Source organism: Salvelinus fontinalis, chromosome 40, assembly GCF_029448725.1.
Source record: "Salvelinus fontinalis isolate EN_2023a chromosome 40, ASM2944872v1, whole genome shotgun sequence".
In the NCBI taxonomy this organism is placed as follows: Eukaryota; Metazoa; Chordata; class Actinopteri; order Salmoniformes; family Salmonidae; genus Salvelinus; species Salvelinus fontinalis.
The window spans coordinates 29,343,229-29,359,539 of record NC_074704.1 but is presented as its reverse complement, the minus strand read 5'-3'; the positions used below and the strand labels follow the sequence as shown (position 1 = coordinate 29,359,539).

The 16,311-nt window shown below is 46.8% G+C and overlaps 1 protein-coding gene across 1 annotated transcript in view; it reads right to left on the bottom strand.

Annotated features, from left to right (window-relative positions):
* The window catches only part of LOC129839134 (cAMP-specific 3',5'-cyclic phosphodiesterase 4B-like), a 35,889-nt gene that overhangs the window by 6,925 nt on the left and 12,653 nt on the right, over positions 1 to 16,311 (bottom strand). The window contains exons 5-14 of the mRNA XM_055906410.1: positions 15,947 to 16,126; positions 15,533 to 15,643; positions 14,593 to 14,758; positions 14,309 to 14,402; positions 13,331 to 13,488; positions 11,617 to 11,715; positions 5,215 to 5,379; positions 2,700 to 2,799; positions 2,206 to 2,360; positions 1,444 to 1,566 (exon numbers count right to left, since the gene is read on the bottom strand). Of these exons, the coding sequence (XP_055762385.1) occupies positions 1,444 to 1,566; positions 2,206 to 2,360; positions 2,700 to 2,799; positions 5,215 to 5,379; positions 11,617 to 11,715; positions 13,331 to 13,488; positions 14,309 to 14,402; positions 14,593 to 14,758; positions 15,533 to 15,643; positions 15,947 to 16,126 (1,351 nt within the window). The remainder of the gene's footprint in view (positions 1 to 1,443; positions 1,567 to 2,205; positions 2,361 to 2,699; positions 2,800 to 5,214; positions 5,380 to 11,616; positions 11,716 to 13,330; positions 13,489 to 14,308; positions 14,403 to 14,592; positions 14,759 to 15,532; positions 15,644 to 15,946; positions 16,127 to 16,311) is intronic.

Below are 16,311 nucleotides of genomic sequence, written 5' to 3'. Positions count from 1 at the left end.
GGGGATTTAACACACAGCAGCCATGCTGCACTGTCCTGTGTCTGAGGGGATTTAACACACAGCAGCCATGCTGCACTGTCCTGTGTCTGAGGGGATTTAACACACAGCAGTCATGCTGCACTGTCCTGTGTCTGAAGTGACTCAACACACAGCAGTCATGCTGCACTGTCCTGTGTCTAAAGGGGATTTAACGCACAGCAGCCATGCTGCACTGCCCTGTGTCTGATGGGGATTTAACACACAGCAGCCATGCTGCACTGTCCTGTGTCTAAAGGGGATATAACACACAGCAGCCATGCTGCACTGTCCTGTGTATGGACAGGGATTTAACAGACAGCAGCCAGGCTGCACTGTCCTGTGTCTGAGGGGGATTTAACACACAGCAGCCATGCTGCACTGTCCTGTGTCTGAGGGGGATTTAACACACAGCAGTCATGCTGCACTGTCCTGTGTCTGAAGTGACTCAACACACAGCAGCCATGCTGCACTGTCCTGTGTCTGAAGTGACTCAACACACAGCAGCCATGCTGCACTGTCCTGTGTCTGAAGGGGATTTAACACACAGCAGCCATGCTGCACTGTCCTGTGTCTGAGGGGGATTTAACACACAGCAGTCATGCTGCACTGTCCTGTGTCTAAAGGGGATTCAACACACAGCAGCCAGGCTGCACTGTCCTGTGTCTGAAGGGGATTTAACACACAGCAGCCATGCTGCACTGTCCTGTGTCTGAGGGGATTTAACACACAGCAGCCATGCTGCACTGTCCTGTGTCTGAGGGGATTTAACACACAGCAGTCAGGCTGCACTGTCCTGTGTCTGAGGGGATTTAACACACAGCAGTCAGGCTGCACTGTCCTGTGTCTGAGGGGATTTAACACACAGCAGTCAGGCTGCACTGTCCTGTGTCTGAGGGGATTTAACAGACAGCAGCCATGCTGCACTGTCCTGTGTCTGAGGGGGATTTAACAGACAGCAGCCATGCTGCACTGTCCTGTGTCTGAGGGGATTTAACACACAGCAGCCATGCTGCACTGTCCTGTGTCTGAGGGGATTTAACACACAGCAGCCATGCTGCACTGTCCTGTGTCTGAGGGGATTTAACACACAGCAGCCATGCTGCACTGTCCTGTGTCTGAGGGGATTTAACACACAGCAGCCATGCTGCACTGTCCTGTGTCTGAGGGGGATTTAACAGACAGCAGCCATGCTGCACTGTCCTGTGTCTGAGGGGGATTTAACACACAGCAGCCATGCTGCACTGTCCTGTGTCTGAGGGGGATTTAACAGACAGCAGCCAGGCTGCACTGTCCTGTGTCTGAAGGGATTCTGGTGACGATGAGCATTGTTATTTCAATATAATGCAGTCAGAACTTTTCCCCTGTATCCTCATGTATGTTCTGTAGGTGTTACCTTTATCCTCATGTATGTTCTGTAGGTGTTACCTGTATGCGTTCTGTATAGTGGTCCAACAGCAGCACTCCTGAACTGGTCACCTTCTTAGTCTCCACCATGGTCTTCAGATCAGCTAGTAGAGTCATGTGTTTGGACATGTCTGTAGCTAATACCTAGAGAGAGAGAGAGAGAGAGAGAGGGAGGGGAGAGAGGGAGAGAGCGAGAGGAGAGAGGGAGGGAGAGAGAGAGAGGGAGAGAGAGAGAGAGAGAGAGGGAGAGAGAGAGAGAGAGAGAGAGAGAGAGAGAGAGAGAGAGAGAGAGAGAGAGAGAGAGAGGGAGGCAAGGAGGGGGATAGATAGATGGAGGTGAGAGAGAAAGAAGGTGTGAGAGGAGAGAAGGGGAGAGAGAGGAGAGAGAGGAAGGGAGAGAGGGGGAAAAAGCGAGGGGAGAGAGAGAAGGGAGAGGAGGAAGGGAGAGGAGAGAGAGGGGAGAGAGAGAGATGAGACGATGGCGTAAATATAAAGAACTTTTGTTTATTCCATGTGTAACTGTGTGTTGTTCTATTTGTCGAACTTCTTTGCTTTATCTTGGCCAGGTCGCAGTTGTAAATGAGAACTTGTTCTCAACTAGCCTACCTGGTTAAATAAAGGTGAAATTAAAATTAAAATGTATAAATAAAAAACTGTTTAATTGCAAAAATCACTGAAACATTTACCTGTGACCCCTCCCACTCCTGACCCTCCCACTCTTGTCTCCAAACCCTGCTGTGATTGGATGATGATGGATGCTGCCTGTGATGACAGGTCTCTCACCATATCGATGACCAGCTTGCGGAGGCTCTGTCGCTGTCTTTTGGTCAGGTTCTGGAAGATGTCGCAGTTTTCCAGGTGGAGCAGCTTGAAGCCAACAGCCAAGTGATGGTTCTCTAACACTGACTCATCATTGTACATGAGAGCCAGCTCAGAGTCTGGGAGAGAGAGAGGGAGGGAGGGAGAGAGAGAGAGAGGGAGGAGATAGTGAGAGAGGGAGGAGAGAGAGTGAGAGAGAGAGAGAGAGGGGGAGGAGAGAGAAAGAGAGAGAGAGAGTGTGAGAGGTTAGAAGGTCAGGAACATGGAGCATGGAGGAGACAAGAGACAGAGAGGTGTGTGTGTGGTGCATGTGTGCGTGCATGGATATGCGTGTGAGTGTGTGCATTTATGCACGCCTGTGTGTGTGTGTGTGTGTGTGTGTGTGTGTGTGTGTGTGTGTGTGTGTGTGTGTGTGTGTGTGTGTGTGTGTGTGTGTGTGTGTGTGTGTGTGTACTGACTGGTGTTGATGAGGAACTGGTTAGACACTCCGGGGTGGTCCACATCATGGATGGCTGCAGCAAACAGAGCAGCTAGGATCTCCAGGTCTGTAAACACAGCCTGATGGAGAGATAGAGAGAGAGGGGGGACGAGAGAGAGAGGGGAGGAGAGAGAGACAGACAGAGAGAGAGAGAGAGAGGGGAGGAGCGAGAGGGGGGGGGAGAGAGAGAGGGGGGAGGGAGAGACAGAGAGAGAGAGGGAGAAAGAGAAAGTTCAGTATGTTACAACTTGATGTTAGATGGTGGCAGGTAGCCTAGCTAGCAATTGGAGCATTGGGTCAGTAACTGAGAGGCAGCTGGTTTGAAAACACAAGCTGACAAGGTGAAACATCTGTCAGTGTGCTCTTGATCAAGGCTATTAACCAGGGCGCCGTACTGCCATGGCTGACCCTGTAAAACAAGACGTTTCACTGCACCTCTCCGGTGTCTGGGACAATACACCATATTACTTCATTTAATATCATTCCTGAAAGCAGTTTAAAGGCCAGGAGACGCTGACGTACGGTTTGATTCTCTTTAAAGAGCCTCAACAAACGTCAGCTAATGGTGGAGGGGCCACTAACTAACCACTAATGGGAGTGATGGTACTATGAGGGGCCACTAACTAACCACTAATGGGAGTGATGGTACTATGAGGTGCCACTAACTAACCACTAATGTGAGTGATGGTACTATGAGGTGCCACTAGCTAACCACTAATGTGAGTGATGGTACTATGAGGTGCCACTAGCTAACCACTAATGTGAGTGATGGTACTAGGAGGTGCCACTAGCTAACCACTAATGTGCGTGATGGTACTATGAGGTACCACTAGCTAACCACTAATGTGAGTGATGGTATTATGAGGTGTAACTAGCTAACCACTAATGGGAGTGATGGTATTATGAGGTGCCACTAGCTAACCACTAATGTGAGTGATGGTACTATGAGGGGCCACTAGCTAACCACTAATGTGAGTGATGGTACTATGAGGTGCCACTAGCTAACCACTAATGTGAGTGATGGTATTATGAGGTGTAACTAGCTAACCACTAATGGGAGTGATGGTATTATGAGGTGCCACTAGCTAACCACTAATGTGAGTGATGGTACTATGAGGGGCCACTAGCTAACCACTAATGTGAGTGATGGTACTATGAGGTGCCACTAGCTAACCACTAATGTGAGTCATGGTACTATGAGGTGCCACTAGCTAACCACTAATGTGAGTGATGGTACTATGAGGTGCCACTAGCTAACCACTAATGTGAGTGATGGTATTATGAGGTGTAACTAACTAACCACTAATGTGAGTGATGGTACTATGAGGTGCCACTAATTAACCACTAATGTGAGTGATGGTACTATGAGGTGCCACTAGCTAACCACTAATGTGAGTGATGGTATTATGAGGTGCCACTAGCTAACCACTAATGTGAATGATGGTATTATGAGGTGTAACTAACTAACCACTAATGTGAGTGATGGTACTATGATGCCACTAGCTAACCACTAATGTGAGTGATGGTATTATGAGGTACCACTAGCTAACCACTAATGTGAGTGATGGTATTATGAGGTGTAACTATCTAACCACTAATGGGAGTGATGGTATTATGAGGTGTAACTAGCTAACCACTAATGTGAGTGATGGTATTATGAGGTGTAACTAGCTAACCACTACTGGGAGTGATGGTATTATGAGGTGTAACTAGCTAACCACTAATGGGAGTGATGGTATTATGAGGTGCCACTAGCTAACCACTAATGTGAGTGATGGTATTATGAGGGGCCACTAGCTAACCACTAATGTGAGTGATGATTTGGCCTTCTTTTTCTGTATATATCACTGTATATATTACTGTATATATTACTGTATATGTCACTGTATATATTACTGTATATATTACTGTATATGTCACTGTATATATCACTGTATATATTACTGTATATATTGTATATATTACTGTATATATTACTGTATATATCACTGTATATATTACTGTATATATTACTGTATATATTACTGTACATATTGTATATACTACTGTATATATCACTGGCCACCCCTCATAGCCTGGTTCCTCTCTAGGTTTCTTCCTAGGTTTTGGCCTTTCTAGGGAGTTTTTCCTAGCCACCGTGCTTCTACACCTGCATTGCTTGCTGTTTGGGGTTTTAGGCTGGGTTTCTGTACAGCACTTTGAGATATCAGCTGATGTAAGAAGGGCTATATAAACACATTTGATTTGATTTGATATATATTGCTGTATACATCACTTTATACATTACTGTATATATTACTGTATATATTACTGTATATATCACTGTATATATATCACTGTATATATTACTGTATATATTACTGTATATATCACTGTATATATCACTGTATATATATCAGTATATATATCAGTATATATCACTGTATATATCACTGTATATATCACTGTATATATCACTGTATATATCACTGTATATATCACTGTAGGTGGCTCACGTCTAGTGCGGGTGTGGAGAGGAGGACATGTGTGGACTGGCAGACGTCGGCGGCGTGCAGGCTGTTGTGGTAGGCCACGTTGCCATGGTAATGGTCTTCCAGGGTCATCACGTAGGTCACGAAGGTGTCGACGGGGATACGGAACGTCTTTAGGAGATCACGTTCCTACAGGGGGACATGAGGGGTTAATACACACTGACACACACACACACACACACACACACACACACACACACACACACACACACACACACACACACACACACACACACACACACACACACACACACACACACACATGCATGAACCCACACACACACACACACACACACACACACACACACACACACACACACACACACACACACACACACACACACACACACACACACACACACACACACATGCATGAACCCACACACACACACACACACACACACACACACACACACACACACACACACACACACACATGCATGAACCCACACACACACACACACACACACACACACACACACACACACACACACACACACACACACACACACACACACACACACATGCATGTAGAGCACCTACACACACCCACACACACGTCTGTTTCACTAGCCTTGTGGGAATCAAAATAACACATCACACACACATGTCCTGGAAATTCAGTACTGAGAGAGACTTGGTCATTTCTTCAGCCAATCATCTATATTTAATATCGATTAATTATTGCAATAATGAATCCGTCGACCCCACTAGTCTGGACTGTTGTGCCGAGAGCCTAAACTTTACAGACCATGCTGTTCCTTATATACCTTGTACCAAGATTGCTCAGTCACAGCTGGTTCAAGCCCCCCCTCCCCTCCGCCCATATTTATTATTATTTTTTTTTATTTAACCTTTATTTAACCAGGTAGGCAAATTGAGAACACGTTCTCATTTACAATTGCGACCTGGCCAAGATAAAGCAAAGCAGTTCGACACATACAACAACACATAGTTACACATGGAGTAAAAACAAACATATAGTCAATAATACAGTGAAAAAAAAATAAGTCTATATACAATGTGAGCAAGTGAGGTGAGATAAGGGAGGTGAAGGCAAACAGATATATGTATAAATAAATAAAAATATAAAAAGGCCATGGAGGCGAAGTGAGTACAACACAGCAAGTAAAATAAAAACTAAAAAAACACTGGAATGGTTGGTTTGCATTGGAAGAAAGTGCAAAGTAGAGACAGAAATAATGGGGTGCAAAGGAGCAAAATAAATTAATAAATAAATACAGTAGGTAAAGAGGTAGTTGTTTGGGCTAAATTGTAGATGGGTTATGTACAGGTGCAGTAATCTATGAGCTGCTCTGACAGCTGGTGCTTAAAGCTATTGAGGGAGATAGGTGTTTCCAGTTTCAGAGATTTTTGTAGTTCGTTCCAGTCATTGGCGGCAGAGAACTGGAAGGAGAGGCGTCCAAAGGAAGAATTGGTTTTGGGGGTGACTAGAGAGATATACCTGCTGGAGCGCGTGCTACAGGTAGGTGCTGCTATGGTGACCAGCGAGCTGAGATAAGGGGGGACTTTACCTAGCAGGGTCTTGTAGATGACCTGGAACCAGTGGGTTTGGCGACGAGTATGAAGCGAGGGCCAGCCAACGAGAGTGTACAGGTCGCAGTGGTGGGTAGTATATGGGGCTTTGGTGACAAAACGGATGGCACTGTGATAGACTGCATCCAATTTATTGAGTAGGGTTTTGGAGGCTATTTTGTAAATGACATCACCGAAGTCGAGGATTGGTAGGATGGTCAGTTTTACAAGGGTATGTTTGGCAGCATGAGTAAAGGATGCTTTGTTGCGGAATAGGAAGCCAATTCTAGATTTGACTTTGGATTGGAGATGTTTGATGTGGGTCTGGAAGGAGAGTTTACAGTCTAACCAGACACCTAGGTATTTGTAGTTGTCCACATATTCTAAGTCAGAGCCGTCCAAAGTAGTGATGTTGGACAGGCGGGCAGGAGCAGGCAGCGATCGGTTGAAGAGCATGCATTTGGTTTTACTTGTATTTAAGAGCAGTTGGAGGCCACGGAAGGAGAGTTGTATGGCATTGAAGCTCGCCTGGAGGGTTGTTAACACAGTGTCAAAAGAAGGGCCAGAAGTATACAGAATAGTGTCGTCTGCGTAGAGGTGGATCAGAGAATCACCAGCAGCAAGAGCGACATCATTGATGTAAACAGAGAAGAGAGTCGGTCCAAGAATTGAACCCTGTGGCACCCCCATAGAGACTGCCAGAGGCCCGGACAACAGACCCTCCGATTTGACACACTGAACTCTATCAGAGAAGTAGTTGGTGAACCAGGCGAGGCAATCATTAGAGAAACCAAGGCTGTCGAGTCTGCCAATGAGGATGTGGTGATTGACAGAGTCAAAAGCCTTGGCCAGGTCAATGAATACGGCTGCACAGTATTGTTTCCTATCGATGGCGGTTACGATATCGTTTATGACCTTGAGCGTGGCTGAGGTGCACCCATGACCAGCTCTGAAACCAGATTGCATAGCGGAGAAGGTGTGGTGTGATTCGAAATGGTCGGTAATCTGTTTGTTGACTTGGCTTTCGAAGACCTTAGAAAGGCAGGGTAGGATAGATATAGGTCTGTAGCAGTTAGGGTCAAGGGTGTCCCCCCCTTTGAAGAGGGGGATAACCGCAGCTGCTTTCCAATCTTTGGGGATCTCAGACGACACGAAAGAGAGGTTGAAGAGGCTAGTAATAGGGGTGGCAACAATTTCAGCAGATAGTTTTAGAAAGAAAGGGTCCAGATTATCTAGCCCGGCTGATTTGTAAGGGTCCAGATTTTGCAGCTCATTAAGAACATCAGCTGACTGTATTTGGGAGAAAGAGAAATGGGGAAGGCTTGGGCGAGTAGCAGAGGGGAGGGCAGTGCTGTTGTCCGGGGTAGGGGTAGCCAGGTGGAAAGCATGGCCAGCCGTAGAAAAATGCTTATTGAAATTCTCAATTATAGTGGATTTGTCGGTGGTGACAGTGTTTCCTATCTTCAGAGCGGTTGGAAGCTGGGAGGAGGTGTTCTTATTCTCCATGGACTTTACGGTGTCCCAGAACTTTTTTGAATTTGTGTTGCAGGAACCAAATTTCTGCTTGAAAAAGCTAGCCTTGGCTGTTCTAACTGCCTGTGTATATTGGTTTCTGGCTTCCCTGAAAAGTTGCATATCACGGGGGCTGTTCGATGCTAATGCAGAACGCCATAGGATGTTTTTCTGTTGGTTAAGGGCAGTCAGGTCAGGAGAGAACCAAGGGCTATATCTGTTCCTGGTTCTAAATTTCTTGAATGGGGCATGCTTATTCAAGATGGTGAAGAAGGCATTTAAAAAAAATGACCAGGCATCCTCTACTGACGGGATGAGATCAATATCCTTCCAGGATACCCCGGCCAGGTCGATTAGGAAGGCCTGCTCGCTGAAGTGTTTCAGGGAGCGTTTGACAGTGATGAGTGGAGGTCGTTTGACCGCTGACCCATTACGGATGCAGGCAATGAGGCAGTGATCGCTGAGATCTTGGTTGAAAACAGCAGAGGTGTATTTGGAGGGCAAGTTTGTTAGGATGATATCTATGAGGGTACCCGTGTTTACGGAATTGGGGTGGTACCTGGTAGGTTCATTGATAATTTGTGTGAGATTGAGGGCATCAAGCTTAGATTGTAGGGTGGCTGGGGTGTTGAGCATGTTCAAATTTAGGTCGCCTAGCAGCACGAGCTCTGAAGATAGATGGGGGGCAATCAGTTCACATATAGTGTCCAGAGCACAGCTGGGGGCAGAGGGTGGTCTATAGCAGGCGGCAACGGTGAGAGACTTGTTTTTAGAGAGGTGGATTTTTAAAAGTAGAAGTTCAAATTGTTTGGGAACAGACCTGGATAGTATAACAGAACTCTGCAGGCAGTCTTTGCAGTAGATTGCAACACCGCCCCCTTTGGCCGTTCTATCTTGTCTGAAAATATTGTAATTGGGGATAAAAATGTCTGAATTTTTGGTGGTCTTTCTAAGCCAGGATTCAGACACGGCTAAAACATCCGGGTTGGTAGAGTGTGCTAAAGCAGTGAACAAAACAAACTTAGGGAGGAGGCTTCTAATGTTAACATGCATGAAGCCAAGGCTATTACGGTTACAGAATTCATCAAAAGAGAGCGCCTGGGGAATAGGAGTGGAGCCAGGTACTGCAGGGCCTGGATTCACCTCTACATCACCAGAGGAACAGAGGAGAAGTAGGATAAGGGTACGGCTAAAAGCTATGAGAATTGGTCGCCTAGAGCTACTAGAGCAGAGAGTAAAAGGAAGTTTCTGGGGGCGATAAAATAGTTTAAAGGAATAATGTACAGACAAAGGTATGGTAGGATGTGAATACAGTGGAGGTAAACCTAGGTATTGAGTGATGATGAGAGAGATCTTGTCTCTAGAAACATCATTGAAACCAGGTGATGTCATCGCATATGTGGGTGGTGGAACTGAGAGGTTGGATATGGTATAGAGAGCAGGGCTAGAATCTCTACAGTGAAATAAGCCAATAAACACTAACCGGAACAGCAATGGACAAGGCATATTTACATTAAGGAGAGGCATGCTTAATCGAGTGATCAGTAAGGGTCCAGTGAGTAGAGGTTGGTTGGGGTCGTGGCGATCCAGACAGCTGGCCGGGTATATGGCTATCGGTAGCAGCATAGGAGGGAGGTCTGTTTGTAGATACCTCGTGCGTTTCCGTTGGTAGGTTCCGTGTAGTGGGGTTTTGTTCAGATAGCAGCCGATAAGACAGCTAACGATTAGCGGGCCTCAGGTGAGCGTTCAGGTAACGTCGGGACGGAGGTGCCGGTTGGATAAATCCCTCGGGCAGATAACGTCGGCAGTCAGTCGTGAAGGCCCGGTAGGGTTCCGTATCTGCAGCAGCAACAAAAGAAACGGGTCCGGATGGTGATGGAACTCCTCAGCTGGCTAGCTCCAGCATGATTTGAGTTTGCTCCGGGGTCGACGTAAGCCAATAGTCACACGGTATGCAGCTAGCTAGCTGCGAAATCAAGGTGCAAGTGTCCAGAGCCTGCGGTTGGAATCCGGGGAAACTGAGAGAAAAAAAGTCCCGGAATGCTCCGGTCCGAGTCACGTTGCACAAAAGTGCCGGTAGATTATCGAGCTAAAGGAATAGCTGATGACCGCAAAACGTGGGCAGCTGAAACACCAACGCTAGCCAGCAAACCGGCTAATTTCGGGGCAGCTACAGATTAGCTTCTGGCTAGCTATCGGAGTAGCTTCTGGTTAGCTTTCAGGCTAGCTTCTGAATTAGCCCCTGGCTATCTTCCACGATGGATTTTCAGATTGAGGTAAATAATACTTATTGTAATTGGTGAAGCGGGTTGCAGGAAAGCTTTTGCAGGAAAGCTTTTGTAGTTGAGTTCTTGGATAATAAAATAAATAAAAGATATGTGAAGAAAAGGTGTAAATATATATATATACAGGACACGACACGACAATACGGAAAAAACGTCTGAACTGCTAAGCCACCTTGGATGTTTTTAGATTGGGGGGCACCATAAGCCACTTTGGGCTCATCCTGTCTTTATCTGCCCCTGGTGTTATCTTAACCCCCGACCCCGGCCTCATTTCCCAGGTGTTATCTTAACCCCCGACCCCGGCTTCATTTCCCAGATGCCAGGATGTCTAAGGACCATTGAGGCCTTGGTTCTACTCCTCTCTATCCCGGCTAAAACATGCACCATATCCTGTCTATGGAATGCAGAGGCTCAATCAGACCGGAGACATATGTCTCACCTGCACCACTAATCATAGACTGGAATGTGGCTGTTTGGTTTGATCACAAAGCACCTACACACACATCACAAAGCACCTACACACACACACAGATGTCTGTTTTACTAGCCTTGTGGGGATCAAAATAACCTAACCTCAACCTTAACCCCAAACCTAACCCTAAAACTAAACCTAAACCCTAAAACTAAACCTAAACCCTAAAACTAAACCTAACCCTTAAAACTAAACCTCTAAAACTAAACCTAAACCCTAAAACTAAACCTAACCCTTAAAACTAAACCTCTAAAACTAAACCTCTAAAACTAAACCTCTAAAACTAAACCTAACCCTTAAAACTAAACCTCTAAAACTAAACCTAACCCTAAAACTAAACCTAACCCTAAAACTAAACCTAACCCTAAAACTAACCCTAAAACTAAAACTAACCCTTAAAACTAAACCTAACCCTAAAACTTAACCTAACCCTTAAAAAGCCTTTTTCCTTGTGTGGACCGGTAAAATGTCCCCACTTCTCAGAATTTTACTTGTTTCACTATCTGGTCCCCAGAAGGATAGTAAAACCAAAGCACACACAGCGTGTCTAACTCCATGTACCTGGAAGATGGCGTACATGATGCAGCTGAGAGGCCTGCTGTTAGAGAACTCTGACACTCTGAAGATGTTGAAACTCCACTTGTCCAGGTCCTCTAGCTCCTACACACACACACACGCACGCACGCACGCACGCACGCACGCACGCACGCACGCACGCACGCACGCACGCGCACACACACACACACACACACACACACACACACACACACACAGACACACGCAGGCAGGCAGACACACACATACACACACGCAGGCAAACACACACACGCAGACACACACATACGCAAGCAGGCACACACAAAGAGAGCGTGTGAAGCCTTGAGTGAGGTAATGAGCTGAGTCTAGTAACCTTGACTGATTGACTGAGAAGGTATTTGTTTATGTACAATCGTGGCCAAAAGTTATGAGAATGACACAAATATACATTTTCACAAAGTCTGCTGCCTCAGTTTGTATGATGGCAATTTGCAAACACTCCAGAATGTTATGGAGAGAGATCAGATGAATTGCAATTAATTGCAAAGTCCCTCTTTGCCATGCAAATGAACTGAATCCCCCAAAAAACATTTCCACTGCATTTCAGCCCTGCCACAAAAGGACCAGCTGACATCATGTCAGTGATTCTCTCGTTAACACAGGTGTGAGTGTTGACGAGGACAAGGCTGGAGATCACTCTGTCATGCTGATTGAGTTTGAATAACAGACTGGAAGCTTCAAAAGGAGGGTGGGGCTTGGAATCATTGTTCTTCCTCTGCAAGGAAACATGTGCCGTCATCATTGCTTTGCACAAAAAGGGCTTCACAGGCAAGGATATTGCTGCCAGTAAGATTGCACCTAAATCAACCATTTATCGGATCATCAAGAACTTCAAGGAGAGCGGTTCAATTGTTGTGAAGAAGGCTTCAAGGTGCCCAAGAAAGTCCAGCAAGCGCCAGGACCGTCTCCTAAAGTTGATTCAGCTGCGGGATCGGGGCACCACCAGTACAGAGCTTGCTCAGGAATGGCAGCAGGCAGGTGTGAGTGCATCTGCACGCACAGTGAAGCGAAGACTTTTGGGGGGTGGCCTGGTGTCAAGAAGGGCAGCAAAGAAGCCACACCAACAGTTTGGTGACGAACAATGCCTTTTCCAGCATGATGGAGCACCTTGCCATAAGGCAAAAGTGATAACAAAGTGGGTCGGGGAACAAAACATCGATATTTTGGGTCCATGGCCAGGAAACTCCCCAGACCTTAATCCCACTGAGAACGTGTGGTCAATCCTCAAGAGGCGGGTGGACAAACAAAAACCCACAAATTCTGACAAACTCCAAGCATTGATTATGTAAGAATGGGCTGCCCTCAGTCAGGATGTGACCCAGAAGTTAATTGACACCAGGGTGGATTGCAGAGGTCTTGAAAAAGAAGGGTCAACACTGCAAATGTTGACTCTTTGCATCAACTTCATGTTTTTCTCAATAAAAGCCTTTGACACTTATGAAATGCTTGTAATTATACTTCCGTATTCCACAGTAGCATCTGACAAAAATATCTTAAAACACAGAAGCAGCAAACTTTGTGGAAATTAATTTTTGTGTCATTCTCAAATTTTTTGGCCAAGACTGTATGTGTGTGTACGTACGTGTTATAATGCGTGCCTTTGTGTGTGTGTGTGTGTGTGTGTGTGTGTGTGTGCGTGCGTGTGTGCATGCATATGAGCGAGCCTTGCATACTTTACCCTGGCTAGCTGGTCCTCCTGTTCAGTGTTGACTCCAAAGCGCGGGACAGAAGAGGAGGACAGAGTGGAGCTGTGGGACAGATTCCTCACTCCGCTAATCTGACTCATAGACTTCTCCTTTAGACGAGGGGACGGGAGCTCCACCTCGTTGGGCTGGTCTAGGGGTTAGAGACACACATAGACTTCTCCTTTAGACTAGGGGACGGGAGCTCCACCTCGTTGGGCTGGTCTAGGGGTAAGAGACAGATATAGACTTCTCCTTTAGACTAGGGGATGGCAGCTCCACCTCATTGGGCTGGTCTAGGGGTTAGAGACACACATAGACTTCCCCTTTAGACTAGGGGACGGGAGCTCCACCTCGTTGGGCTGGTCTAGGGGTTAGAGACACACATAGACTTCTCCTTTAGACTAGGGGACGGGAGCTCCACCTCGTTGGGCTGGTCTAGGGGTTAGAGACACACATAGACTTCTCCTTTAGACTAGGGGATGGGAACTCCACCTCGTTGGGCTGGTCTAGGCGTTAGAGACACATAGACTTCTCCTTTAGACTAGGGGACGGGAACTCCACCTCGTTGGGCTGGTCTAGGGGTTAGAGACACTCATGTTATACACACAAACACACACACTAGTGCAGGCAGACTGATATACCCAGGACACAGAAATGTACGGGCGGCCAAGTACAGGTAGACAGGTATAGTGATGTAGAACGGTATAGACAGGTATGAACAGACAGACAAGTATGAAAAGACAGGTAAATACACAGACAGGTATGAACAGACAGACAGTATGAACAGACAGGTACTAACAGACAGACAGGTATGAACAGACAGCTATGAACAGACAGGTAAATACACAGACAGGTATATGAACAGACAGGTAAATACACAGACAGGTATGAACAGACATACAGGTATTAACAGGCAGGTTACTTCAGGTACGTACAGGTAACTACAGGCATATCCAGGTAGATGTACTCACCCATGAAGGTGCTGGAGATGTACTCAGACACCTGGTTACCCGAACGACTCATCTCTGATAGGTGAGACAGCTCCCTGTTTAACATTCTCTTAAACTGAGAGAGGGGAGGGAGGGAGGGAGGGAGGGAGAAAAAGGGGGGAGCAGTTTGAGGATGTTTTTCTGTATGGTTAGTCAGTTCACTGCTCATAAGTGTTGAAGCTGTGGTGAGATTGTATTGTTGTGTAGTAGTTATATCATGGTTGTGTTGTGGTTATGTCATGGTTGTGTTTATATCATGGTAGTACCTTGTTGGAGGCCATATCGCTGACAGAGCGGTGAGTCTGGATGGTCTCTAGCTGGTCCAGACACCAGTCCAGCTCCTCCAGAGTGTCTGTAGCCAGCTGCTCATACTGTTGATCTGATAGAGCTGCTCTGGGGTTGTGGTGCGCTACACCGCCCAGTGGAGACCTCCTGTGGACAAGACAGGGAATTACACCAACCAGTTAGAACTCACGGGGTTACAATAGCTTGACATTGTCTGGGAGTGAAGTTCAGACTGAGGGAGACGGGAGAGAGTCTGTGTGTGTGTGTGTGTGGGGGGGGGGGGGGCAGTATTAAACATCGGGGTTATACAAGGCCCATTGAAAGGCCCATTGAAAAGTGGTGAGTAAATGTGACCCATAACTATCATTATTGTTATTGGCTAGTCGAGGTAGACAGGCAGCCAATTACATCGACGAGCTACATGTCACATCAGTTATCAGTTACAAACCAGTTACATGTAAAATACACGTTTTAATTGGCTAGCTATCTGGGTAAATGAGGTAGGAAACTCTCAATAACCAAATGGAAGGCCTATGGGGTCCTGGTCTAAAGTAGATCACTATATAGCAGCCCTATGGGGTCCTAGTCTAAAATAGATCACTATATAGCAGCCCTATGAGGTCCTGGCCTAAAGTAGATCACTATATAGCAGCCCTATGAGGTCCTGGCCTAAAGTAGATCACTATATAGCAGCCCTATGGGGCCCTGGTCTAAAGTAGATCACTATATAGCAGCCCTATGGGGCCCTGGTCTAAAGTAGATCACTATATAGCAGCCCTATGGGGTCCTGGTCGAAAGTAGATCACTATATAGCAGGCCTATGGGTCCCTGGTCCAAAGTAGTGACTATATGGACTATATGGCATTTGATTTGGGAAACAGACCAGCTGTTAGATGTTTTGATTGACAGGTGAGCACTGACTTGACGGTTGGCATGGAGACGTTGGCGAGGAGGGTGAAGTTGCTCCGTACCGAGCGCAGGCTGGCCAACACCTGAGCAAAGGGGGTAACAATGAAGTCTTCTCCTGCATGCCTGAAAGGGAGAGAGAGAGAGAGAGAGAGAGAGAGAGAGAGAGAGAGAGAGAGAGAGAGAGAGAGAGAGAGAGAGAGAGAGAGAGGAGAGAGAGAGAGAGAGAGAGAGGAGAGAGAGAGAGAGAGAGAGAGAGAGAGAGAGAGAGAGAGAGAAAGTGAGAACGAGAGAGAGAGTGTTAGAAACAGAGAGAGCGAGAGACAGAGTATATTAGGATATGTAGTCATGATAATGCAAATTAGCCAATGGTTTGACTCATACACACACTGACACCACCCCCCCCCCCCCCCCCCCCCCCCCTCTCACCCTTCGCTGGCGATAGAATTGCGTGAGCCTGAGTTTTTTGGGGACATGTCGTAGTCAGAGTCTGACCGGTAGAGGAAGGACTCTCGTCGGCCCCCCTGGGGGAAGGATGGGTGCAGGGTCAGGCTGGGACTCTGGGAGCCAAGAGGGGTATGGCCCGGAGACACCCCGTTCTCCAGCTCACTGAGAGGTTGGGGAAGAGAGAGACACTATGATTATTATATTATGACAAACCATTTTCCACCTGGAAACTACTGAAGAGGGGGGGCTGGGGGGGTGAACCATTCTCCACCTGGAAACTACTGAAGAGAGGGGGGGCTGGGGGGGTGAACCATTCTCCACCTGGAAACTACTGAAGAGAGGGGGGG